Here is a 26877-nt window from a genome sequence, read left to right as displayed (position 1 = left end):
TCCGATACAGCGATACCATCTCAATCCCGATCCAGAGAAGTGGTACTAAATGGGACTTGGGACCGGGACCCGGTACTCCATTTTCTCGGGATTTGGATTACGGTACTGGGATTTGGTTCCAGAAAATGGTATTAAATAGGAAATTCAGGACTCGATACCGTTGATACTGTGACGGTACGGGACAGGACCAGTCTCATGTCCATCCTTATATCGCACTATATTTTTTTACTATGCCAAAAAATTATTGATTTATGACTAATGTGACCGAAACGTTTGAGTTGTTTTTAGAGCATTTCAATAAAAGTTTTTACAAAGCTTTTTAATATTCAAAAAGCTTTTGCATAAATTATTTTATTGTAATGAAAAGTTTTTATCAAAGATTTTGGAAATCTTTGGAATAATTTAACATTTTTTTCTTTTTTGTTATTAAAAATTATCTAGAAATATTTTTTTTTTTAACTTTTGTTATTGGAACAAAACTTGATGAAAAAACTTATTTTTTACACCTTTAAAAAAAGTTTTATTTTTTACAAATAAATTTGGAAATGCCTAAAGAAATCCAAATAAATGCTACTGCTACTGGGTGTGGGTACCATTCTTACTTACTAGTGCTGTATTGTCTATTTGAGAGACCAAAAAAGGAAATAAAAGAGAAAAAGCAAAACAGATTTGAAGAAGAGAAAAGGATTTCTTGTGTTATTCTTGTTATCATCATATTGTCTTAAAAAGAAAACAAGACAAGAATGGAAGGCTTTAAGGGAGCAGAAGCAGAAGCAGGAACATCATCATCTGGGCCTTCTGCTTCTTTAGTTGTTAATGGAGATTTGAAGAACAAACAAACAGATGAATTTACAGAAAACCCATTAAAGATTAAGGATTATGAACCTGAAAATGATGATGTTGATGATGAAAATGAAAATCTTGAAGATGGTTTTTCTAAATTTGTTCCTGGCCCTCTTCTCCCTCTTAAGGAGCAGCTTGACAAGGATAAGGTTCTTCTCTTTATTTTCTCAACACTTTTAAATTTTTATAAGATCCATTATTTGCTCTCTCTCTTCTTTTTTTTTTAGTATGGTATCATATGTTCATATGTCTACCTGTTTGATGCTATGTTTTGACTTAGAGTTTGTTATGAAAGTGGATTAATTTTAGTATCATTAGCATTCTCAATTTGTGAAAGCCTATGCATTTTTTGGTTTTGGGCAATTAAGGATTAGACTTAGAGCATCTTCATGAATGCACCAAATCACCAAAATGGTGTAAAATTTGGGGCAAACCTTCTCACTCCAAGACACCAAGTTTCAGAGATGAAATGTCAAAAAGATAATCTTTTTGCACCAAAATAGTGCAAAATCTTGGTGCATACATTGAATACACTTTTAACTATACCTTTTTGCTTCACTATGATAAGGATTTAGATTGTTAAGTAAAAACGCTGAAATCTTGCTCCGTTATTTGGAGTCTCTTTTTGGTTCTTGCATTTTCAGCTTTATTTTCAGGTAACTAGAAACCTACAAATGTTCAATTTGCACAATCCTTGTAAGTTGTAACCCGTATCAAACCAAGCACATTAGCACAATTTCAGATTTAGGCTTTCTGTAAGAGAAGTCTTTAATGAAGTCATATATTCTCAATTCATCTAGCCTTTTGCATTACCCGGGCACTGTTTACATTAGGATACTTAGTAATCGAGCATGATAATTTATAATTAATGTTTTACAGGATGACGAGAGTCTAAGAAGGTGGAAGGAGAAGCTGCTTGGTTGTGTTGAAACTGATTTAAATGGTTAGTTTTATGACTTTATCACTCTTTTGATCATCTGTCACTTTACTAAATTGTGTTATTTTAGTTAACCCCGACTACATGTTATAAGGTAAATCGAGGATATAATATATGCAACCATAGTACACTGTCCATCTTGTTGCCATGATACAAAATACTAATCAATGTTTTCACAAATGACATACAAATGGTCTCCATACACACAGCTTGGACTTGGAAATAAAGTTTATGCTCCCTAATGATTTTTGTATTCAATCCATAATATTTGGTTGTCAGGGCAAAAGGATCCCGAGGTTAAATTCCATTCGCTAGGAATCCTATCAAAAGATGTTGGGGAGATCACAATTTCGTTACCTGTTAAAGAAAGTCAAAGTGGCCGTCCCCTCTTTACTCTTAAAGAAGGTGTTCAATATCAGCTTAAACTAACATTTACAATTCTCCACAACATTGTTTCTGGTCTCACGTGCACCAGTACAGTGTGGAAAGGAGGAATTCAAGGTAATATTTTGATATTTAAATCATCTGCATATCAATATCTATATACTAGTATCATTATGTGTATAAGAAGTCTATGTATGTGAGTACACTGACTTTATGTGTATGTAATGTGTATACTTAAAACTAGTACTTAAATTCAAGGCTGGTTTCAACAAGAGAGTAAAATTTAGAGATATTGGATGTTTCATTTATTATCAACTCTTTTTGACTTTTGAGGTCAAATACAGGACTTTCATGTGAAAACTACCCCATGAATATCGTTACTAATTAAACACCTAGTTCTTTGCATGTCTGGTAGTTTTTATAAATCTTAACTTCATCATTATTTTTTTCATTAATGATTCTGGAATTTGTATCAATTTTGGCCTACCTGTTGACCATAAAAGTCAAATCATGCTAAAAAGTATGAGCTGTTTGACATTTAACTTGTTACTTCACTGCTTTTATTTGTTTGTTCTTTTAAATCATTGGATGTTGGTGTCAGTGGATTGTGTCAAAAGAATGTTGGGTACATTTGCCCCCCAAAAAGATGCCTATATTGAAACCTTAGACGAGGAGACTGCCCCATCTGGTATTTTTGCAAGAGGAATATACACAGCAAAGCTAAGGGTCAGTCAAATACTCACATTACTCACATTCTCCCTTTTCTGAGTCCCTTGATAAGACCACTGTCGCTATAAACGAATTTTACTTTTGTTTGATGGTGCAGTTTGAAGATGATGATAAGGCGTGTCATCTGGAGCTTGATTATTCTTTTGAGATCAAGAAGAATAGTTAAAAGTATTGATCACATTTAAGAGGCAAATTCGTCCTTCAAGTCTAAAAGGCATCAATCGCAGTGTTACCCTTTTTTTAATTTTAACTTTGCTAGTGATATGTTTGCAAGTTTTTTAGCTTTATATTGAGTAAAATCACCTGCTTTGTCCAGAACAAGACTGCTATAGCAATTCTTTTTTACTTCAGCTAGTGTAAGTTGTTTATTCTCCTCATCTATCTGAAAAAGTAGTTTCAAAACATGCTGAATGTGATATTGAGCATAAATACCAATTTGAAGTCGCAGTGGTTTGAGTGTTAAATCTGTCCAATACAGTTAATGAAGTTTTAAGACCTATTTCAGCTTGTAGCCCCAGACATGCAAAAGATGGAAAACATCTGCGACGAAAATGGGTCCATACATCATTATGGTACATTTGTTCATCATCATACCTTTTAGAATTGTCACAACATCTAATTACATGAAATTAAATGTAACGAACACTCATATGGTTTTGATTAAATCTTACTGTATCTAAGACTAATGTTATTCCAAAAAATTTTTTCTAGATAATATTCATAATGGACTGTTGGTGTGACCAAATAGTATACAATACATTTAACAGTGATCCCTGTAGCACCAAAATGTTGTGGCATTAATTTTATGAAGATACAAAGTTCTGGCTCAAGGCAAAGAGACTGATGGCCATGGCCTATGAATGATACATCTAAATCCTTCAATAACTAAACTATTGGTCGTGGGATGATTCAAAACAGACATCTTCTTCCTGAATTGACATCAATCATTCGTATGGGTGACGCATATTCATCATGGTGCATCAATGGGATTATCATATACCCGGGTTTAACTCCAGGATCATATCCCACAGTCATTGAGTGAAAACCAGACCATCTTCACATTTCTGGCATGTTAACCCTGCATCAAAGTTTTCTATTTGTCAAAGTGAAAGATGAAACATGGTATTTGATAGCCTTAGGCATATATCATATTTCCCCAATTTACTTGTAATGATGAAGATGGTAGATATGTTATTAACTTGAAAAGATTCAAGAAATAACACTGCAGTTTCCATAGGAATATATGTGATTCAAATTTTTATGGGACAGAGAGACTTGGTAAAGAAACACAAGGATAAATCGATAGAGAGTTTGACATTTTTTGGATAATGTTGAATATACAGCGCTTCTTGCCAGATATTGTTGTCCAATTTGACTGTGTCCACTATAGTCATATATTACAAGTGAGTGAAGGTGGCAAATTTGGAGGGTTGGTAAACATGTCAAAAAGGGCCAGGTTTACTAAAAATAATATCTGTCCAAACGTTTTACAAAATAACTAGCTTATCAAATATGATTGAGAAATCCTATTTTAAATGAATAATAATCTTATTTGTTTACCTAATACCTTCGGAGGTTTTTAGCACCCAAAATACATTGTGGGTAACTTTGACCCGTTGTCTTTTAAGTTAATTTGTTTTACCCGTTTGACCTCTAGGAATAAAAACATAGCCCAAATTGACACCGTAAGTAAAATGGGTTGAAATTGTTATTTCTATGTCATGTTATAACATATAAATAGTAGTACCAAATGATAGAGTACAATTTCTTTAATTTTACTGAATACATCAATATCATGTCAATTTTAAGCATAGTTCGTTTATTTCTGGTATTGAGGGGTAAAGAAAACTAAGAGTATCCAAAACTATAATTGTAAAGAAATCAGAAACACTACCTTGTGGTTTTTACAAATATTTCTGAAGGAGATCAGCTGAAGAACCCCTGATCCTGCAACTTTGACCCAAGTGAACATCTCCAAAAACATATCTGCGCCATTTGATATATGTTAGCAGTTAGCTACAAAACTATAAAGCAAAATCATTTTTTTAAGGAGTGGATTTACCTGTATTCACAATACTCGGCCCATGCACAACGAGCTTTTCCATAATCCCAATAACAGTCTTCATCCCTCAAAGGTCCACGTTTAGCTGTTAAAAACCTAGAAGTCAAAATATGGAAATTCTTGTTTTGACATTCGTACTTGATTAGCAGAAATGGAAAGACTGACCTTTGGTAACAAATTTTGATATTTTATCCGGATGAATATCATGCCACATCTCAAGCCATAGCTCTCGCATTAGAATCGGGGACCTCACAATATTCCGGTGATTTGCTGCAAATAGATTGTCAAATTAATTCTAACCTCCATATTTTACATACATTATCTACATTAAAGATTGCCACATCTTCATATAAAAATAAGCTGATTCAAAATGGCCAATGTGTCAACAAACAGATACCCAATCCCGCCATGAGCAGGGTATCGCGTATGGGAAAGGGGGACTATTGACAAATTATTTTAATGTATAAAATATTAAGTCAGGCCTTAAACGGGGTTAATTTATAAAAAATATTTCCAAGCTTTGGAAACTCTATACGGGTTAAGTTAATGGGGACTAAATAGGTCAAGTTAAAGGAACAACTATAATGCCGGTGGACTTGGACCCTGTGGATTGAATCAATCAAAGGTCAGAAACGACTATTACCTGAAGGCCAACTATATAAAAGAAATGTAACCAGAGACTTTCAGTCTTAAAAAAGGTTTCTAACACACAATATCACTAAAAAGAGGACCAGCCTGCCCTCATGATCTTCAACCTCTATCTTTGTTCTTATACGTTTTTGATTTATCTTAATTAAATTCATATAACTCAACAAAAAGCACATAAACTTTACTATATAATGAATTAAAATCCAAACTGTTGTAAACAGCAAACCCCAAACCCAAACATCAAACCCAGAACCCACAATATCTTCAAATCAAACCCTACTTGGAAACCAAAACCCTTATGTGAAATTTCGGTCCCAGATCGGGTGTGATTTCAACAGTAGTTGTGTTGTTTATTTATATCATGAAAAAACTTATGTATGCGTTCATGAGTGTTCTGAAGCATGTCTTTGGTTCACTAATATAAATTTCCAAAAAATTAGAGATCGAAGATGAAAAAGGGTAATTGGTCATTCCAAATAGTTTTGGACACAAACTATTGATTTCAAAATTCAACTTAAGGGATCTAACTTTTTTAAATAAGAAGTCTGGATACCTTTATCAAGTTCCCAAACTGCTGTCCTTCGTCCAGGAAGGCTTTCAGAATCTTCATAATAGGTTATATACTTGACACGAGGTGACCTTGTCATATTGGGGATTAGATCGGCCCCAGGATGGTGTTCTACATCCAAATCTATTTGCACGTCCTCCCCTTCATGTTCTGACTAAAATGATTTTAAAAAAAAAAACCTTGATTGAAGAAAGCGATTTTCATGTTGCAAAGGTTGCCAACTTGATGTAGTTTTTATAAATCTAGCGTTAAATAAATCCGTACCAGAAAGCTTTTGTTATTTGTTTAATTTGACGGATTTACCATAACACTAAGCTAAAAGGCTTCAGACTTTAAAAACAACGGGAGATGTAACAACAAAGAAAATAACTGAGATATTAACTGAACATCAACAGCAACATGTGATACCTGAGGAGTTCTTGTTACATTAACTTTTGGTCCCAGCCAATTCTTGCAATAGGAAAGAGAATGATATGGTACCTGTAAGAAACTTTATGCTTGTTAAATTTTATGTAACAAGACCACTGAACTTTAGATAATGATTACTTTAAAAACATAGCTACAATGGATAATACTGTATAAAATCCATACAATTATTTTAGATTACCGTCGCATCACCACTTGCAGCCCCAGGGTTGCCTTCGATCTTATTCCCAGACCTACATACAAAAAAGGGATCGAAATCTCAGAAATTTTTAATGGTGCATGATCATGAAAGCCAAAAATATTAACTTTGTTTTGGGTAAAGGCCAAGATTATTAAGTTTTGAACTGCTATCTCTATAAAGTAAGCATTTTGAAATCATAATCGCCGTGATATATTTGCTACCATTTAGTATCTATCTATCAAGCCAACGGGGTTGGCAGCCCATCGGTAAGGTCTTTGACCTTGGGGCATTCCACCAGGGCTCGAGTTTCACTTCCTACATTTGTAGGGGTGGATTACTTTGGGGGGATTTTTTTGAAAGTCCTGTAGGAGTAGGAGTAGAATAGTTTGCCATTCAAAAAAAATATACATATTTATCAAAATTGATGACCTAAAATTGCCTAACATGATCATCAACCATATGTTGGAAGAGTTACCTGGTGTACAGAGATCCTTCAAGCTCATAAACAACATCAGTCATGATCCAATTGTCGGGGTAAGGCTTGCCGCTAGGTGCGAAATAGTAACCGACCTAGTTTAAAATCAGTAAATGAGATTCCGGAGCTAAGTATCATATGACTTAGTGAAATCAACAATAAGATTAAGATGCAGCTTCTTAATTATTACCTCAGTTCTTGAATCTACTCCATATATACAAAATATGTTTTTTAGAGGTGGTCTTTCCCAGGGCGTCAAAGGATTGAGAACTGGATCACCATGATACAATCTGGATAACACAGAGAGTTCGGTTGAGATTTTGACCTTGCAGAGTTGCAGGTACAGAATTGCACACGCATGAAAAGAAACTAACAATAAAAAATTCTAGCTACAAAACTTCAGTAGTGGCGAAATGGACAGCTGGGGTTACGGATTAATATGGGTCAAGTTGAGATGGGTCTGTTACTACAAGTCTATATGAGTCAGTGAGACCCGCAAACACTTTTTGTCCAACAAAATTTTTCAGGGTCTGTTATTTGGATTTTGGCATAACAGAATGAGTTTCCTTACATAATCTTGTTTATTTCATGGGTCTCATAGATTCAAACCCATATAAAATGGGAGATTTGCACTTTTTAGGGTTATATATCTTGAATAACAACTAAATTTCATTTTTCCCTTGTAAGCCATCAAACTTTTATGGCCCTCATAGGCCATCCAAGTCATCGACTTTGAAAGGCCATCAGGTAACCACGAACAGGAGAATCGGTAATTCTTTCTTATATGTTTGGGTATTATTGTCTAGAATACCACATGTCCCTTATAAGCCATCAATATTTCTAAGGGTCTCAATTAGGTATCCAAAAACGAATCAATCAAAATTTGACACATGTAAAAAGGTAATAAAAATCACTGATCCATTCAGTCGGCCAGTTACTAATAGATCTATATGGTGTAAGTTTGACAACTTCGAACGGCTTAAGAAGATGAAAACACGTATAATGGCCTAGAAGCGACAAACTGAAAAGTAGGCTATTCTAGACACAGAAACTCCTCTATCTCTTCTCTCATACATTTTATTTTAAAGTACTATCAGTCTATTACCATTTAAATATTTCAGAACAATATTACTTGACTCATAATCTAAATCTTTAAATATAAACGATTTGAAGGGATTTATATGCAACAAAATAGACTTTGCGAGACTTTTAAACTGTTCGACTTACTCCAAATTTAGGTTTTATTCTTTTAACCGTCTCATTGACCAAAAATAGTCTTGACCAAAAAGTTGCCTTCACGACTGGGGCTAGATCTGTAAGGTTTAGATCTTATAAAAGCAAATTTTGATTACTCACTTGTCTAGATGGTACATAAGCCTTTTGCTATCAGGATCATAATGCTCGATTGCTTTGTAAAATGTTCCGTCTGCTATTTCTCGAGCAGAAAATGATAATTGAGTAGGGACCCCACATTCCATGCTAGACAAGTTGGCCTGCATTTCATCTCCAAAGGATGGATAAGCTTCTGCAACAAAATGAAGGGCATTAGTGCATTATCATGATCAACCTCAATCAACTTCCTTCATAAAAACATCTATCAGACTCACGCCATACCTACAACTGCGGGGATCTCAATGTTGATAATGTTAGTTGGAAATCCAGAATAGTTTAACCGATATTCAAGTTCATCACAGTGATATATATGGTGATTTTTTCTGTGGCCACCAGAAAAATGCTTTGAGTACTCAGTTTCACTCTGACAGTACTTTGAAAAAGGTGACATCCATAGTGAAGAGCCAAATGAATTGAACATCAATCGGGCTGTCCCCTGACGTCTCACCAAAACATATGCACATTTAAATATGGACATACACACATATGTAACATAGAAAGGTAAAGGACGGACCTCGGGTACAGGAAGACCAAATGTAAATCCAGAGAGTGTTGCTTCTACTGTCTGAACAGAACCAAGAAGAGGAGACCCTGAAATTAAGTAAAGAAGAACATACATTTGTAGATTATTTCCTATAGTCAGTAGTACTAGATGTTAGAGATAGGAATTTCGACCCTTTAACTTATGAAAGGGTCAAAATTTGGGTTGTGTTAATCTCAACAGGTCAAATCAAAATGATTACCCAAAAGGAAATGGGTCACACGTTTTGAACGCGTTTTACATCGCCCATAGTCTATTTATAAAGCTACAACATTCTAAATGGTTTGTATTCGAAAGTAAGGGATTCTGTAATTATAATGAACATATTAATTTAACAATTTAAAAAAATGGAAAAACAGTGCACATGGTTCAACCCAACCTGATGTAGCCTGGTTTGACCAGTCTTAACTAATCACCCATTTAAATCAATTACACAACCCGCAGGACCTATCCATCTTGCAACCTTTATAAGACCCAATAGAAATATGCCATACCAACAGCGAAGTAAGCATGAATGTGATTATCTAGCCATTCATTATATCTGTTGGGGGAAATTTCTAGCTTCAACCACTCCAAAAAGTATCGGAAAACATTGTTACCCAATGAGTGGGCAAATACTAGGGATGGGCCACCACGATGTTTAAGAGCAATCTCAAAGGTAAGTCTGCAAAGGTATGAAGACACGGCAACTTTAGTATTAGGAAAAATTACAGATAAGCTATGTAACATATATGCAACATATATATATATATATATATATCTTTTATAAATATAACTATGTACAAACTTTAGCTTGTGAAAATATAAATCCCGCTCCTCTAGCTTCGATGGTGACAGTCTCCAATCATATGGAACAGCAAGAATAGCATTTGCCTCGATCCCAAATTCAATGCACCATTTAATCCATTCTTTCCACACTGATGAAAGAGGGCCTGAAGTCAATAATTCCTTTCATGTAAGCAAAGATATTAATAGTTGAATATCTGGTGTCAAATTCAAAAGAACCAAGGTCCATTGTTGCTTTTAAGAACAGATCGTTCTAAAAGTGATGACTCACAGCTGACCAAGGACTATATACACTAACATATATGAACACATATATGGAGTGAGTGTGTGTGTGAAGTGTGAACATGTAATACACATACATATATGTGAGTGGATGTACTTTAACTGGGTGGCTACCTACTCCAATTCTTACACATCTGACAATTAACTGACATGACATCCATAATCGTCCAATAAATTATAGTCTGTGACTATGCAGGGAGATAACGGAGATTCAAGTATTGCATACATAAATATATATGTATATATATATTATAGCATTATATAAATGATAAAAAGATTACCTGTTATATAGCCTGGGTCAAGCTCTGTGATTGCAGAAAGGCCACTATCAGGACGGGACTTGCACTCAGGGTGATCTGTTTGATTGAAAGGATCGAGCATCATGCACTTTAGCCAACAATTCATTGCGGAAAGACACTGCATGGTAGATTGTAGCCTTCTTCTATCATCCACCAACAGTATTGATAAAATGAAAAAATGTGCATTACTACTACTCCGTACTAATCTACTATACATAGCATAGACAAAAGTAGAAAGAAATTGCATCTTAATTGAACATAACAACCAACATCTCTTATCAAGTCTTCTTTTCTGGTACTAGTGGTAAAGCCAAGGGATCTTTAACTCGGTAAGCATTACCCCTAAAATGCCTGATTTCCATTCCCGTTTGCACATTAAGCATATGTGTAAAACATAACTTGAATAGGACTGTAGAAGGTGGAAACAAATCAAACCGTATATTTTCAACTTTCAACTATAACAATGACACAGATGATGTTAAAATTTCATCACCAAATGAGTGGAAGATGTTTTCACCTTAATCATGGACCACTGAACTAGATAAAGACCCCTGACCCTGAATGCTAAATAAATTCCAGGTAGCAAGAAGAAATATAAAATGGCTATAAAGCTTAACATCGTTAGTGTTAGTAAGTTTATAAACTTATTAATGTCATCACTTTATTCTAAGTAACTTTATGGACTTTTTCACAAAACTGATTCCTATAAGTCTTTGCAAAAGTAAAAAGATAACAAGTATAACTTAAACTACTCTTTATGTCCCCAAATAATTGGCCCCCTTACTACATTTTACGTGTCCCTAAATAAGCATTCATTTCTAAAGAAAGGTTGGATCTACACAATTAGTTTTCTCATATTACCCCTAGGCCCTAAGTGCAACTAGAAGATTAAAAGATACAAAGAATCACTCCATAACTTGTTGAAAACGACTTTTAAACTCAATGAGGTCTTCCAGGGTGTATGGGGGAGGTTGTGATAGCCTTACCCCTACTACCAATGAGTTTCTTTCAACTATTTATTATGTAGCAACTAACAATCACACGTCATGGTTGCTTAACCATTACATTTACATACATAACAACAAAACATAATGAAAATATATACTTAATTATATATCAAAAACTATAAATATAAATATATGTATGTAGGTGTGTGAGGGATATACTTTGGTAGTATCAAGCCAAACCAAATCGAGAGGATTAAAATCAAGAGGCGAGTAAGGGCAATCCAAAATAGACCATGCTCTGAGCTGTGTAGATGCAAATCCTGGTATTATGATCCCTGACAGCTTTGAATAATCGCCCTTAAACTCACCGCCGCCATTTACGGCCGCCGTTCTGTTTATAACGCCACCGGCGATGAGAAGGACTACTACGGTGGTGAAGCTTATATCAGTCCTCATTTTCACATAGCCAGTGTGTGTGGAAAGTGGTGGTTAAAGTGTGTTGGCTTTTGTCGGAGTTGGCCATGGAAATATATATTACCTACCACATGTTTTCCAAAATACTTTTATAACTTATACACTTGTATAAATGTACGAGTATCTACCGATATATATATAACAAGGAGCTAAATTCATTCCTATACAAACAAGAATAATTGTTAATATCATATAGAATAATACTCTTTATCTAATGTCTTATCCAATAAAATAATTGTTAATATCATATAAAAAAATATATCATATTTTAATTAAAATATTTGAGATATGTTTCATTTAAAATATATAGATCAATTTTCTATTGATAAAAATAGTAAGCTATATTTTAAACCATAATAAAGAAAAATTGAATATTAATAATGTCGTAACACCATGTATCTACAATATTATATATATATATATGTCCGGTTTAGTCAAATTACCAACTGCGGTGTTGAGAAGGCTGAGTTTAGCTTAGGTGAGTGACAACTTTGGGAACATCAACCTTTGACATTGATCTGCAATTTTGGAGCATGTGGTGACAGAGAAGTTGCACTCCATTAAACAAAATAAAAAAAATTATCGAAATTAATGATATATAATTTAGCTTGTAAATATGCGTGACTATTGTGATTACTTTTATAAAAGAATTTGATAAAAAAAAATGTTTTTACATACAACTATATTAGTAATGTACTTTACATTTACCAAAAAAAATTAAAAAAAAAATTTCCAACCTATTTTTCTCTTCTTTTTTTCCTATTCTTTGTCCTGAACAGCAGTGGTGATTGGATTCAGCATCATGTCTCTTTATCGTTCAATAGAGATAGACGACGTCACCAGCACAGTCAATCCGAGGGCACGACTGACGGTGGAAGTCCCACAACCGTTCTAGAGAAAACCAGCTACATGCTAGAGAAAAACCCCATACCCCACCTCTTTGGCAAGGACTTCTCAATATGCCTTTCAAAGGTTTCGAACCCGTGACCAACATTTGACTGAAAGACATAAAGGGCTTTGAATGTCAAGTTGGGCTACCAATAGAGAGGTTTATGTCAAGACTAATATTTCCAACCAAGTGATGAACTTTTAAAAAAGAGACTTATGACAACAAAGTCAATGTTTGTATGTATTCTTTATTTATTAATATTTTGTAGGAACAAAATTACAAATATACCCTTAAAAAGTTTACATTGTACAAAAATTGAAGTCGGACTCCATCCATTGTTATATTTTATAAATTTTACAAAGTTATTATAGAATGAAATTTAAACTTAATACTAATGTGTTGCCTATGATGAATTCTAACTCGACAATTTAAAGTATTTAAGATATATTATTTTTCTTTATTTCGATTGATAAAGATCACAATTTCATTTTATTTATTTTTTTGTGCGGAAGGGGCAAGGGGGGAGGGGGGTCGAACTCGAAAAATGAAATGTAATGGATTGATTGGAAGGCAAGCGTTTAGGGTAAAAAAGTAGGTGGAGGTTTTGGTGCTCTGGAGGCTCAAAATTTAGTATTGATATGTACAAATGGATATGACATGTGGTTCAAAACTTGGATGCCGTGAGGTTTAAAATCATCCATGTGATTCATGGTTCTGAGTTTGCGTTCATATGTAAAACAAATGGTAATAATATATGGACAAATATATGTTCCTCATTATCTGAGGGACACTCGATTGCTAGCTCTTTAAGATGTTATTAAAGATCAGTTGGGAGTGAAGATAAGACAAGATTCTGGAATAATTATTGGCTTAATGGTGACAATCTTGCAACTAGGTTTAGAAGGTTGTATGCCTTGACACCATCTAAAGAACGTGTCATATGTGATATATTTTTATGATATGACATGGAAATCCGAATGACATCGACATATTTGTGATGACATGGATAAGCAATAACTTTTGGCATTGAATAATTTATTGAATCAATAAGACTTAATGAACAACATAATAAATTTTTGTGAGATTATCAAGGTCAAAAACACAAATGTTAATAAAGTGAAATTGAAAATTTTAATTCGTTAATTATTACTAATTCATTAACTATTACTTAAGAAAATTATATTTTTGATATATATAAATATAAAAATATACTTACTCGCGTATTACGCGGGACAATAATCTAGTTTATTATATCACCTCCGATATAATGTTTGTAGCATAATTTTTTTTATATATATATAATTTTATTTTAAGTATTTGTTTTAGAACGGAATTCTAAAATGCATCTTCATTACATTTACGCTTAAGATGAAATCCAAGACTCTCGAGAAACTCATATCAATTCGCAACCACACATGGAAGAATCAGGATCGAACCCAGGTGTATCCTCCCAACTCATATGCAAATAACTCAACTCGGCCCAAATAAATTTAGGTTATATGATTCATTTTTTATGAGTTTTGGTGAGTTATTGAGACCAAAACCCAAATGTTATATTTGATCTAATATATGGGTTAAACATACAAATATTTGGATGTCAATTAAGTCAAATACTCTTTCGTCCCATTAGAAATGTCATGCTTTTAATTTTCAAAGTTTAATATTTGCAACTTTAACCATAAATAAAGTTACTTCTTATATAATACTTGATGAAAGTTATATAAAATAATTGTGTTTTAGACGTGTTTTTTAATGGTATAACTTTTATCAAATTTTATATAACGTAAAAATATATATTTAAGGTCAAAGTTTAAAAAATAAAGACTTCGAAAATTCAAAAGACACTTCTAATAGGACGGAGATAGTAATTTATTTATATATTACTTGATATCTTTGTATGTACTTGTTTCCTTTTCTTTGATAAGAGCTTATTATTTGATACATTAAGTTATTATCATAACCAAAAATTAGTAAAATAATTCTATAAAATTCTAGATGGACTTTTTAGCATGGACTTGATTAAAACAACATAGTTTAGATCATTTATTGTGATATTCGATCAATACTTATAAGAAAAAATAAGGATGCGAATATAATCTCAACAAAGTTACATTTTTATTCATATAAACTTGTCTTGTTGATATCGCTTAAAGTTGCAAGTGTGGATATAATCTTGATGAGTTTAAATTAATAATTAATAAACTATGAAAATCTATATCTATATTTTATGATAAATTTAAACTTTTCGGCCTTTGAATTATCAATTATGTTCTTACTCTAATAACTTACACATTAAGTTATAGCTCTTAAAACCCAAATAATCCAAAATCCATTAATTTGATCAAATAACACCTCATATAGAATAATTCCCAAATGCTGATAGTTCTTTTAAATACAAATAATTTTGTGTTATGTAACATGCTAACATATTTAAATTGTGACTTTTATTTGTTAGCAGAATATCCAAATGTATTTAACTAATTGATTAAAATAATATAATATTTTCATCCTTATTAAAAACTTTATATTTTATAAATTACCTTATAAAGTATTTGTATTTGTATGGTGTCTTGGATTTTAAAAATCATAAACATTACAACTTTAACTTATTATCTAATGTTTATATTATATTCATATTTATTGATTTACATAATTTTAGTTATAAATATCTTACGCATCATGGTTAGATAAGTGATAAACACTATGACCTCTCATCTCATGCAAAGGTTGAATGATATTTTCTCATGCAAATGTTTGAGGGTATTTTCTACCATTTAGGTAAAAAAATAAAACAGAATCAATCTTTCTACTTAAGTAGAGATAAGGTATTCCTACATCTTAATCTCCCCCACACACCGTCGAGGTATTGGGACTCAAAATCTTCAAAAGGAGGCACTGAGCAGTTTTTTTTCTTTAGTTATAAATATCTTATGGAAAATGTTAAGGGTTGTCATTAACAACTTATTACATGCATAAAAAGTAGTACTTTATATATATCAATAACTGTCCCCCTGAATTTTCGTAAGACAAAGTACAAATTTTAATGCATCAAATTAATTAATACTGACAGAGTGACAGCCAGGGCCGTCATTAACAAAACTCATATCTTATTAATACACCTACAAATTTTTTATATATGTGTTAGACAATTCAATATCAGCAATTGGCGAAACCGACTACCGTCGGATGACACAAGTTTTTATTTTATTTTTTTAATATAGTTAAGTAGTAACTGGTGTTCAGATGAATCTCAACACTTAATAATGCTCTGATTATTTCAAGTTTATCTTTGGTAAGACTCGATCTCAGGTTTCTAGAGAAATGACGGTTGATGATCACTGGTTTACTGGCTACTAACTAACTATATAAACAAAAACGTTTTAAACATCATCCATATTTATCTTAAGTTTGGTATTTGTATTGGGTTGATAGAAGTTTTTTCTTTTCTATTTTTTTTTTTTTTTTTGAAAAGCTGGGTTGATAGAAGTTAATCGTTAAAAACGTTTTTCATTATATTTCTATTTATGGAAAAAATATCCTTTCTCAGAGATGGCTTTCAAAGTTTCATTCGATCAGAAAAAAAGATGGCTTTCAAAAATAGAGGTTGACCAAAATGTGAGGTAAGCGTACAAACTACAAAGTCTTCACATCTTAAAAAAGTTAAGGCTGTTTCACCTTTTTCTTTCTAAATTAAAATATAATAATTCTTTTCTATTTCAGAAGTAACACAAGTGTGTATAATTTTTCATAAATTAAATAAAAACGTGCAAATTTTATATAAAAAGTTAATGTTCACTTTATTTATTTTAACAAACACAATTAACTTTAGGGGTTTGCTAAATACAGCCCTTAGGGCTGTGTTTAAGGTGCATAAATTGTCTGTACATTTACCATTAAAATCAGGGGGCGGACTTTTAATATGGAAGGTACAAGTTTTTTTATGCACGTTAAATACAGCCCTTAAGGCTGTATTTAGCATTTCCCTTAACTCTATAATTATAATATTGATGTTTTCATCTGACATTGTGTCTCTACATGGTTAATAAATGTTATCAACATATATGAATTGAAGTATTTTCTTGTGTAATTATTTTCTCGATTTATATATGTGTTGTAATATACAAGTGATTAATATATGAATCTCGTTGCATTTCCCGCCAAACAAGACGACAATTCAAAACAAACAAACAAACAAACAAACCCGATGAAACTGAAGATCTTTAATGAACATTTCAAACAAAATGAAAATAAAAAGTATAGGGGTACAAAATCAAGATCCGAATAATAATCCCTTTGGATTGATCACCTCTTTTTTCGTATCTCTATTACTAGTTTAGTATGGAAACAACAACAACATCTCCCCCATCAAATTTCCGGTTTAGAGATCACGGTCCAGATATGGACAACGGAGAATCAGTTGTCGGTGATACGAGTTCTGAATTGTCTTCAGTCACAAGCGACGATGAAGAATCTGATATCGAGTCTGGTGAGCTGCTTGCATCCATGACTGCCAAGGTTTGTATTTGCATCTTTTCTTTAATTTTTTTTTATTTAAACAGCGAGTTAGTTGTTAGCAGTCAGCATTCGAGACACCACAGTGACATCCAATTGGGTAGTATGCGGTGTTCGAACCACGCATGCTTGAGATGAAACCCAGGACTCTCGAAACCCCCCTAATAATCCAGTCCTACAAATGTAGGAAGTGAAATTTGAACCCTGGTGGATTTAATCCAAAGTGTATTTGCATCTTATTCCTTCTTTCTATAATACTATGTACGTATTTACCCAATATAATTTAAAGGACTGTTTACCATAGCAAAATAGTATTTTAGTACATTCAAACTGTTTGTTGTAGATGGTGTTCTTGTGTTGAATTGATGTTTCTCGTGTTTATCTTATTTAGGGAATTAATCATTTATGTTTAGAACTCAATGAACTGAAGCAAGCATCACAAGTCGATTTCCAGGATAACATAATTTCCAATTATGCATCCTTCATTAGGTAAACTTTAACATATGTCACTAATTAGGAACAACATACAATAGCAACGTACTTACGTTGGTTTGTTTCTGTATGTCTAATCATTTCTCAAATTGGTAACTATATACCGCAGGGTATTTAGAGAAACAGAAGGTATAAACAATGAAGTCATGCAATTGAAATATCATATAATGGCCCAAAAACAGCTTGTAAGGAATTTAACAGATGATGTTGATCTACAAACTGTATTGGATGATAATCGAATGGACAGGGTTCTTGATGAGTCCACAATTGATGATCAAAACCCGACAGTTTTCTTTAAGGCTTGCGTAGATGAAGTTTTAGAAACTCTTGACAACCTTTTGTTTGAGCATAGATTAGAAGAAGCATTGGACATTTTTGAGACGGAAGATGGTGATTCTCCGAAAGTCAAATTTCATGAAGATATTCCACCGGATGTTTGGATGGCTTATAAATCTGACATGGCAGAAAGGAGGGTCATGCTTGCTGATAAGCTGACACTAGTGGCAGACAACCCAAGAGTGTCCGCAGCAGAACTGCAAAAGTCATTAGGAGGGCTTTCTAGGCTAGGTTTTGATCATCTTGCTACTCGTTTACTGCTCAAGTACTACCATACTCGTATTGCATCTGGTGTGAAAAACTTGCAGTCCTCCACGGGATATCTGCCTGGGCTTTACGTTCATGATTTAGCAAAATTGAATTTTTCTTTGATTTCTCAAGCTGCCAGAAGTTTTGTTATGTTATATGGAGAAACTTCTCCTTATGATTCAGAACTCATGAAATGGGCTTGTGAGGAAACTGAAGCGTTTGCTGGTTGTTTCAATAGGCATATAAAATCGATGTCACAAATTGGCGGTGGATTGTCAACATTGGTCGACACTCTGCATTTTGCCACGTCATATTGCTCTATGCTAAAAAGCCAAAAGTTAGTGTTACTACCATGCTTGATTGAACATATCCTTCCTAGCGTGGAAGGTATTTTGAAGGCTCATTTTGACCATTTCAAGAAAGTTATCAGCATCTTCACATCTAGTGATGTTTGGGTTATGGGAAGATATCTTGTCTCTTCAATGTTCACGGAAGGGACCACGTCAACTCTTTTCAGTCAACAGCCTGAATATTGCTTGCTCACCAACAGCGGCAGGAAGTTTGTGTCGCTGCTACAGGTATGCCGAATATCTAAAATCATACTGTAAGATTTTTTGACCCCTTGAAAGTTGGTGTTTTCCAATGTGAAAGTTGCTACTGGTTTATCTATCTAATGAACTACAAGCACATTCTGTGCATAGTTTGTATTCATTTTATAGAAAGGTTTCATTTGTCATATTTGCCTTAAAAGTCAAGATGGCTCATATCAATTACAAAAACCATAATCAAAGTTTCATTCCTTTTATGAAATGGAGGAAGTACTTGCAAATTTTCAGATGCTGAATTCTTATATCCACTTTAACATTTCAGACTGTTATTGAAGAAGTTTCATCTTTGGTTCCGATCTTCGGAACCTCAATTCTTAATGAGCTCATGGAAATATTTATGGAGTACAGCTCCATCCTTGAAAGAGCCCTCGCCTATGAAACAAATGATGCTGAGGAAGGTGCACCAAGAATAAAAATGGCAGAATCACTGTCACAAAAAGTTTCCATAATTGCCAATCTATCAACGCTTGAACATTTCTTCTCCAGTGTGATTAGGAACCTCTTCAAGGGGGTAAATCACTTGAAGATTGTAATGGATGGAAGCATGATATCAATTGCAGATGCCTGCAGTAAGCTGAGAACTCACATCTGCAAGCAATTTATACGTCAGATAATGTCTAATGAAGATACTAGTATTAGGGATCATATTGACTCTGACTTGTTCCAGGGTCTGATGCCTTCTCCTCCTTATCAGGTAACCATCGAAAATCTCTAATGTCAATGAATGTTACTATCATCTTCTGAAAGCCTTAATTGGCACACAATCTTTTATCTTGACCAATGTTATCAGAAGTGGTTTTTCCTCGACTTACAGAACCTCAAGTAGGTGTCTTTCGTTTTTATTACTCTGATAGTGTTTAATTTAGTAAAAGGGGCCATATTAATGTGTTGATTTCATCATATGACATATTGCATTAACAAAATGAGACATAAAAAAGATAACAAGGATTATCCGTACTTCATAGATGACATTGTGAAGTGAAATAATCAGATACTATTTCTGGAACTAAGGAAAGTCGAAGAACTTACAGAAGACAGTGTCAATGAATTCGATTGGTTGGCGAGCCTACTGACAGAACTAGTTGAGACTGCATTTGATTGGATTTTAAGAGACCGCGAAACCTGGGTGACATGTTACAACGATGAAACAACTGATAAGCAATCTGATAGATTGACTCAGGTGACGGCTCTTTTCGACAAGAGCTTAATGCTACGTATAAAAGGTGCATCTATTCTTGAATGTTTTGCATTAACTTTTGTCTCACTGCAGTTTTCCCTTGACATGCAATTTCTGGTCGAAATTGCAAGGCGTGGAGGGTATTTAACCACCAATATGATCAACTCTTCAACAGATCTTGTATCAAAAATGGAATCAGCTATTGTTTCTAAGGGGTTTGATCTAAACAGGTACATACAAGATCGTCTTATTAACCCTAAAAGCCACACCTATTTGAACTGAACAATCTGCAAAGTTTCTGAACCTCTTTTTTATACATGGTAATACTTGTTTGAGAAAAAGCCATTTAAACTGAGTAATAGGTAAAATTAAAACCACATTTCAAAATTTCTTGTCAGGTATCAAGTGATATTGAATCTCGAAATCACCCCAAACCAAGCAGTTTGCCAGAATATTAGAGTTTGATCTCAGTTTATAAGGTCCAGAATGCAGATACATTTTGGTCCGTCTGTATTGACTTTGTATTAGCATCATTAATTTCTTTAAATATGTCACATGCTATATATAATACCAAAACGCCATGAACCTTGAAACCGTAGTTACTTAAATATGTTTGTTTTGAAGACTTTAAAGGCTTGGTTATAGATGTTCGGTTCTTGTAGTGACCAACACCAAATAAAACCGGATCTAATCACTAGCAACCCAAACCCATATAAATTACAGTATCTTTTTAGGTGCGTGGTTGATTACAAGAAGGTTGCAAACTCTGCAATAGAAGCCATAAAACAGCTTGAAGCACTGGAAGAGCAAAAATGGCGCTCGGGTATCGACATTCATAAGTTTGACGATAACAGTAGTGAAGAATATCAACCACATTTTTCAAGCAACTCCATTGAAGATGTTGACACACAAAGCTGCTCAGAAGTTTCATTTGGAACAGCAGATCTCTCAGATGAAGAAACCAACCCACTGGAGCTTAGTGATCATGAGGCTGAAGTCAGAAACCGAGAAGATTGTGGCGTAAATGGATCTAAAGAAATCATAAGCGATAAAATGGCGAAGCTGCCATCATCAGAAATGACTAATACAAAAGATTTGGATGATAATATTCTTGTAAAAGATGAAGCAGATATTGAAGATAGCATCGTAGAACCAGAGCATTTTGCCTAACGTGAAAAAGCATAGGTTATGCAGAAACAATGCAAGTTAGAACTGGCAAATCACTTGTTGGTTGATCCAGATCTAAAAAGAGATTCATTTTGCCTCACTGGATCATTCATTATAAGGAAATCAAATTGTAACTACCAATAATCTATAATGTCGTACTCAATTGCTGTTTGATCAGTCCTTGTACAGAAAAACTTTTACACTATTAAAGATTAAGATACTTTATAAGGTTTCAACTTTCAACTAAATACTTTATAGTTGCTGAAGTAACATGTAAGATACTTTATAAGGTTTCAACTTTCAACTACATACTTTATAGTTGCTGCAGTAACATGTAAGAATAAGAAGAAACATGATTGCTAACTGAATACTCCATGCCACTCAAAAATTTCAATCAAATACTCGTCAGTTGCCACAATTATGTTTTCATCAGAATGAATAATCGCACACTGCATAAGCAATTCCATCATGCCAAAAACAAATTTAGTAAGAACTTCTAACCACTTGTGATAAGAGCAAAGTGTTTCACATAAATCCATTAAAGACTGCTTTCTATATAATAAACCTGCACATATTTCATTTTACCATTTCATAGAACAGAACAAAGTGCAAAATCCGTTGAAAGATGTAGATCTCGCGCTACCTCATGAAAGGGATGGTCATAAACAAAAGCAGTATTTGATAATTATTTGACCTAAATAATTAGATATTAAATCATGCAAAGAGCTACATTTGCAGAAACACAAGAGACGTAGATTAACCACAAGACACCATCTGTTCATAGATAACCAATCCACTAGCGATGTTTCAGATGTAGAGATTGTATCTGTTCATTACATAATCAGGATATCTGGGCCTTATCACGTTTAGCGACTGTTTTCACGACGCCTGACATATCGAGTTCGATCATTGTATCTTGGTCTGTCTTGTGCTCTTTGTGGAACAGGCTCAACCCTCCTTTGTCTTTCAGGTGACCTCTGAACGATCTCTCCATTCACAAACAGCTCAGCTGAAAAAAGAAAATCCAATCACAGATAAGTGGTTCTTATCATATATTTATGAATTGCCACTTCATCTATCAAACTCCAATTATCACTCCCATTGCCACAATCAAGTATCATCAGAAAAAGAAGTAATGACACATGTACCCCATTAACATATCAAATTCATTCAAAGGTTTAACACATTGCTATAGCATTTTCTCAAGAACTTAATTTAAGGTGTCAACAAGCCAAGCAATTAACAAGCCCTCAAAAGCCTGGTTGGGGGGCTAGCACCTGACTTGTAGGAAGTCAGGCTCTCTTGCTGATGGAAGCAGCAGGCCCACCCTTCTAAAGCCCAGAAAAAGGTTAATGCTTGCTTTGTTTTACTTCCATGCTTCAAAATATCATATAGGGTATTGGGTACCGACCCATGCATATTCTCAAATAAATAATATCATATTAGCTCATCAAGTTCAAAATTGTAAACTAGCAACTCAATTTTAAAAAGTAGTTGACTAGAATATCCAACTAACCAAACAAGCTAAACTCTTGCAGTTACTCCAGAGATTCTTGTAAGTCTATCTATTTAAGACCGTTACTTAGCATACCTTTAGGCAAGCAAAAGCATTTTTCAAATACCAACACGGCAACACATACAAAAGCAAAATATTATATTGGGTATTGGGAACCGACCCATGTATATTCTCACATAAATAGTTAAATATTATCATATTAGCTCATCAAGTTCAAAATTGTAAACTAGCAACTCAAGGTTAACAAGTAGTCGACTAGAATAACAAATTAAGCTGAACTCATGCAGTTACTCGAGAGATTCTAGCAAGTCTGTCCATTTAACACCATTACTTAGCACATCTTTAGGCAAGCCAAAGCATTTTTCAAATACCAGCACATACAAAAGCAATAGCAAAAGTATAAACACGTTAATACTCGAAAACACACCCAACTAATCACAAAAAAACAAAAAATGACCCCCAAAAAAGACAATTAGAACGCAGATAAATTAAAACAGAGCAACGATACCTCCATAATCTTTGTTTTCGGCATCCACATATGAATCAGGTAGCACAAAGAGTACACCAGGCTGACCTGAAACATTTATAAACATTTGTAACTAACTACACACTCCATAACAACACAATCAAAATCACAAAAAAATTTAACAAAAATACAGATAAACCAACAAACCTTCAAGCTTATTTGAAGTCTCTTCATCAATCTCACATCCAAATCCAAAGTACCTCTCACAAGAAACATTATAAATCTTCTGCTTTGCTTCATCCTCACTATGACAATCAATATAATTACATATCCAAAGAAAATACCTTCAACAAATACTTTTATTTATTGTTTCCAAAATTATTTACTAGAAATAATTATATGCATAAACACATAAACCTAATAAATAATTACAAAATTCAATTAAATGTGAATATGATGTAATATGTATATATGTATGTATATAAGTTAATTGAGAAATGTAAAACCATTTGAAAAAAAAAAGGAAAAATGTAGAAAAAAGAGATTAGGGTTAAAAGAAAACCTGCCGAGAATGTTGGCTAGGGTTTGAACATAACAATCAATCATTTGCTGTTTAGTAGCACCTTCACCGCCAGGTTTATCCATAACAATCAGCCAGTGTTCATAATCACATCCAGGGAACAACGGCGCCATTTCCGTCGGTGGCCGGTCACTGAAATTCGAACCGGAGTTAAGCGGAGAGTAAGCACCGCCGGACCGGTTCACACGGCATCGGATTTGGTTGAAACGGACAGCACTGCCGGGGTAGAACTGGAGAGAGTGTGAGAGAGGGATGGTGGATGATCGGAGCGGTTGGTAAGAGATTGGTGGAGATCTGCATATGGATGAGAAAAGGCGTTTGGAGAAAGTGAGAGAAGATGATCGGAGAGTTAGGAGTGATCGGAGAGATGTTGCCACCGCCGCCATGGTTGTTGTGAAAGTGAGGAAATGGTGGTAAGGGTTTATGGATAGATAGATTTATAGATGGGTTTTGATGATTTTTAATAATTCCTAGATATATAATGAAAATGAAAACTGAAAAGACATTTTTGCCCATGATGAGAAAAAAAGATGTTATTTAATTGGTTTGATTTAATTAGTTTGTAAAAAAACTTTGATTAGAAAAACTTTAATACGAGTAATAGTTACATTTATATGGTTTTGCTACATATCTATATCTATACTAAATTATAAAGCAAATTGTCTTGTCTAAATTTTTTAAAATGTCCTCTTATCTATTATATATTTACCTAAAATTACTATAATACTCTTTTTTTCTCCTCAAATCTCAACCAAACATTTTTTTCACTCTCCTGCATAAATCATTTATTCCTTCAATTTCTTTAAAATCTTTTATCACAAAAATCGTACATCAATAAATTATAAAAATCATATAGGTGTTCTTAAAATTTCATGCTCTTTCATTAGAGACGTCATTCGATACTTTCGACGAATTTTTAAATCCGAGTGAGCCCGTACGACTAAGACATTTGGCTATCACACTTTATAACTTTTCACCTCCTATGACTTATCATACACTATGACCTATGACCCTACCATTTCACCGTCGCAATACACGGGTACTTTGTCGCATTTAAACAAAAATTGATGGGATAATTAGAATGATGTTACAAAAATTGATGGATTATAAAACAATTTTTTTTTATAAAGTGTGATGCGTTGAAAGTTATTCTCATAAAGTAAGAAGGTTAAATACTTTATAGATTGTATAGATAGATTAGTAATTTTCATAAATTGTATAGTCAAATGTTATATTGATATAAACTCAACCTTATAAAGACTTAACCTGAATTCTTCCATCAAGTTTTTGACATTTGTTAATAAATTGGTGAGTTGTATTCATATGGATCCTTAAAAAATGGTGAAAACCAAGGGACTAATCTAAGCCCTTGGATCAAACAATCATCAAAATTCAATCAAACAATGATTGGTTACTCCGGCGACATTGTCCAATCATATTTGATTGGTCAAGCCAATCAAGCTTGATTGGTTACTCCGGCGAATTACTCAGGTGAATTACTCCGGCGACATTTTGCTAATCGTATTTGATTGGTCAAGCCAAATCAAGCCTGATTGGTAATCACTAAGACACTAACGCCGTCGACTCTTCTCCGCCGACTTCTCCGGCTAATCAATTTCGTTTTCGGGTGGATACGGAACGGGCCAGAGACCCTTATCAGTTCTAAACTGACCGTCAAGGGACGCATATGAGAATGGTATGGATTTGATGGACGACGATCCAAGATATGGTTGAATGTGATTTTTCCCGCGACACTTTGATTTTTCCGGCGAGCTCGAAAACAGTGTTTATTGGCTAGGGTTTGTGTGAAATGTGTTTCTGAGTGATTTGGTACAAGTTTCATGCATTAATTCGAAGAAACAACAAAGCTATAATGTTTTTAATTTTTCCGGTGAGTTTTTTAAGTTTTCCGGCGAGTATAGATCGGATTAATTTCTGGTCAGAGTTTGTTCGCGGTGTTTTTGTGAGTGTTTTGCTATAAGTGTGATGTTCTAATTCGAAAGAACGAAGGTTTTATCGTCGTTTGAAGTTTTTCGGCGAAGTTGTGTGTGTGTGTGTTCGATGGGGGGAAGGAGACGAGGGGAAGGGGAAGGGGAAGGGGAGATAAAGGGTAGAGATTTATTTTTGAGAGGATAATTCAATGGCTAGGATTCGTTTATTGGTTTCCATGTAAAAAACTAGAATCAAATGAACAAAACTCATAAATTGATTTATAGTTGATGACGTATATTCGATGCAACACCACCGTCGGATACATAGCAGAAGACTACTATGGATTCGCACGAATCAAGCATTATACTCGTAATAAAAACTCTAAATAGTCAAATACCATAAAGGTGCAGGAAAGAATTTAACACATTGGAATTATATAACTAAAAAACTTAATATATAATCTAGATATATTTTGTATATAACTTTTCTTTATTTTATTTATTGGAATTTAGTTACTTTTAAAAAAATTAAATACATGAAAGGTAATGGAAATTTTATATTTATTGTAATGGCAATAAAGTCTTTAAAAAGAATAAAGGGAAAAAAATCATTATATATATTTTAGTAAGGAAAATGCTAAACAAAGTTTTTAGGACTCCACTTAACGTGCATAAAAAGATTGTACATTTTCATATTAAAAACTGACCCTCTGAATTTGGTAAGTATACAACTAATTAATGCACTTTAGCAAAACCCTTTTAGTAAATATATTACTTACCTTGTTGACATATGTTAAATAATTAACTAACACCGCTTTGATCAATCTTCCTCTTTAGATAGCGAATTTAACCCCCATAATAATAAACGAAATCATAAGTGAGGTTTTTTTCTATTGCTTGCGATCGATAAGGCCGGTTTTTCTTTGTTTTAGTACCAAGTTCGCATACAAGCTAGCTAACTCTTCGAAAAAGATTAATCA

The 26877-nt window shown here is 33.7% G+C and overlaps 4 protein-coding genes across 5 annotated transcripts; 2 read left to right on the top strand and 2 right to left on the bottom strand.

Annotated features, from left to right (window-relative positions):
- The first annotated feature begins 600 nt into the window (after positions 1 to 600).
- LOC122590906 (rho GDP-dissociation inhibitor 1-like) lies at positions 601 to 3243 on the top strand. The gene is made up of 5 exons (XM_043763082.1): positions 601 to 992; positions 1723 to 1786; positions 2060 to 2281; positions 2766 to 2890; positions 2991 to 3243. Exons 1-5 carry the CDS (start codon positions 744 to 746, stop codon positions 3057 to 3059), a joined length of 729 nt encoding a protein of 242 aa, XP_043619017.1. The 5' UTR covers positions 601 to 743; the 3' UTR covers positions 3060 to 3243.
- A 338-nt stretch (positions 3244 to 3581) lies between these two features.
- LOC122590905 (phospholipid--sterol O-acyltransferase) lies at positions 3582 to 12019 on the bottom strand. 2 transcript variants are annotated; one of them, XM_043763081.1, is made up of 16 exons: positions 11720 to 12019; positions 10536 to 10671; positions 9974 to 10118; positions 9681 to 9850; positions 9160 to 9236; positions 8868 to 9081; positions 8610 to 8775; positions 7444 to 7543; positions 7254 to 7348; positions 6779 to 6830; positions 6580 to 6651; positions 6157 to 6325; positions 5121 to 5225; positions 4956 to 5040; positions 4788 to 4879; positions 3582 to 3971 (listed from the first exon to the last, which is right to left on the bottom strand). In XM_043763081.1, the coding sequence occupies exons 1-15, from the start codon at positions 11954 to 11956 to the stop codon at positions 4798 to 4800; spliced, it is 1905 nt and encodes a 634-aa protein (XP_043619016.1). In that variant the 5' UTR covers positions 11957 to 12019; the 3' UTR covers positions 3582 to 3971; positions 4788 to 4797. The 2 variants fall into 2 exon arrangements, with proteins under 2 accessions (XP_043619016.1, XP_043619015.1); XM_043763080.1 differs by having other exon boundaries at positions 8610 to 8778; positions 11720 to 12018.
- Positions 12020 to 17201: 5182 nt separating this feature from the next.
- LOC122592078 (exocyst complex component EXO84A-like) lies at positions 17202 to 21448 on the top strand. Its single transcript, XM_043764285.1, has 7 exons — positions 17202 to 17378; positions 17767 to 17864; positions 17977 to 19030; positions 19323 to 19754; positions 20052 to 20240; positions 20331 to 20467; positions 20972 to 21448. The coding sequence occupies exons 1-7, from the start codon at positions 17202 to 17204 to the stop codon at positions 21405 to 21407; spliced, it is 2523 nt and encodes an 840-aa protein (XP_043620220.1). The 3' UTR covers positions 21408 to 21448.
- A 618-nt stretch (positions 21449 to 22066) lies between these two features.
- LOC122593551 (multiple organellar RNA editing factor 2, chloroplastic-like) lies at positions 22067 to 24402 on the bottom strand. Its single transcript, XM_043765974.1, has 4 exons — positions 23949 to 24402; positions 23594 to 23691; positions 23429 to 23494; positions 22067 to 22413 (listed from the first exon to the last, which is right to left on the bottom strand). The coding sequence occupies exons 1-4, from the start codon at positions 24350 to 24352 to the stop codon at positions 22271 to 22273; spliced, it is 711 nt and encodes a 236-aa protein (XP_043621909.1). The 5' UTR covers positions 24353 to 24402; the 3' UTR covers positions 22067 to 22270.
- Positions 24403 to 26877: the final 2475 nt, after the last annotated feature.

The sequence above is a fragment of the Erigeron canadensis genome, chromosome 3, assembly GCF_010389155.1.
Source record: "Erigeron canadensis isolate Cc75 chromosome 3, C_canadensis_v1, whole genome shotgun sequence".
Classification (NCBI taxonomy): domain Eukaryota; kingdom Viridiplantae; phylum Streptophyta; class Magnoliopsida; order Asterales; family Asteraceae; genus Erigeron; species Erigeron canadensis.
This window is presented reverse-complemented; position numbering and strand designations above follow the sequence as displayed.

Excerpts from the sequence above, each read along its gene's own strand:
- LOC122590906 (XM_043763082.1), top strand. The coding sequence starts at position 744 with ATGGAAGGCTTTAAGGGAGCAGAAGCAGAAGCAGGAACATCATCATCT. Across the intron at positions 993-1,722 it reads AGCAGCTTGACAAGGATAAG|GATGACGAGAGTCTAAGAAG; the intron begins GTTCTTCTCTTT and ends AATGTTTTACAG. Across the intron at positions 1,787-2,059 it reads TGTTGAAACTGATTTAAATG|GGCAAAAGGATCCCGAGGTT; the intron begins GTTAGTTTTATG and ends TTTGGTTGTCAG.
- LOC122590905 (XM_043763080.1), bottom strand. The coding sequence starts at position 11,956 with ATGAGGACTGATATAAGCTTCACCACCGTAGTAGTCCTTCTCATCGCC. Across the intron at positions 5,226-6,156 it reads AGTTTGGGAACTTGATAAAG|CAAATCACCGGAATATTGTG; the intron begins GTATCCAGACTT and ends ATCTATTTGCAG. Across the intron at positions 5,041-5,120 it reads ATCAAAATTTGTTACCAAAG|CTAAACGTGGACCTTTGAGG; the intron begins GTCAGTCTTTCC and ends GGTTTTTAACAG.
- LOC122592078 (XM_043764285.1), top strand. The coding sequence starts at position 17,202 with ATGGAAACAACAACAACATCTCCCCCATCAAATTTCCGGTTTAGAGAT. Across the intron at positions 19,031-19,322 it reads AGTTTGTGTCGCTGCTACAG|ACTGTTATTGAAGAAGTTTC; the intron begins GTATGCCGAATA and ends TTAACATTTCAG. Across the intron at positions 20,241-20,330 it reads AATCTGATAGATTGACTCAG|TTTTCCCTTGACATGCAATT; the intron begins GTGACGGCTCTT and ends GTCTCACTGCAG.
- LOC122593551 (XM_043765974.1), bottom strand. The coding sequence starts at position 24,352 with ATGGCGGCGGTGGCAACATCTCTCCGATCACTCCTAACTCTCCGATCA. Across the intron at positions 23,692-23,948 it reads CTAGCCAACATTCTCGGCAG|TGAGGATGAAGCAAAGCAGA; the intron begins GTTTTCTTTTAA and ends TGATTGTCATAG. Across the intron at positions 23,495-23,593 it reads GACTTCAAATAAGCTTGAAG|GTCAGCCTGGTGTACTCTTT; the intron begins GTTTGTTGGTTT and ends TAAATGTTTCAG.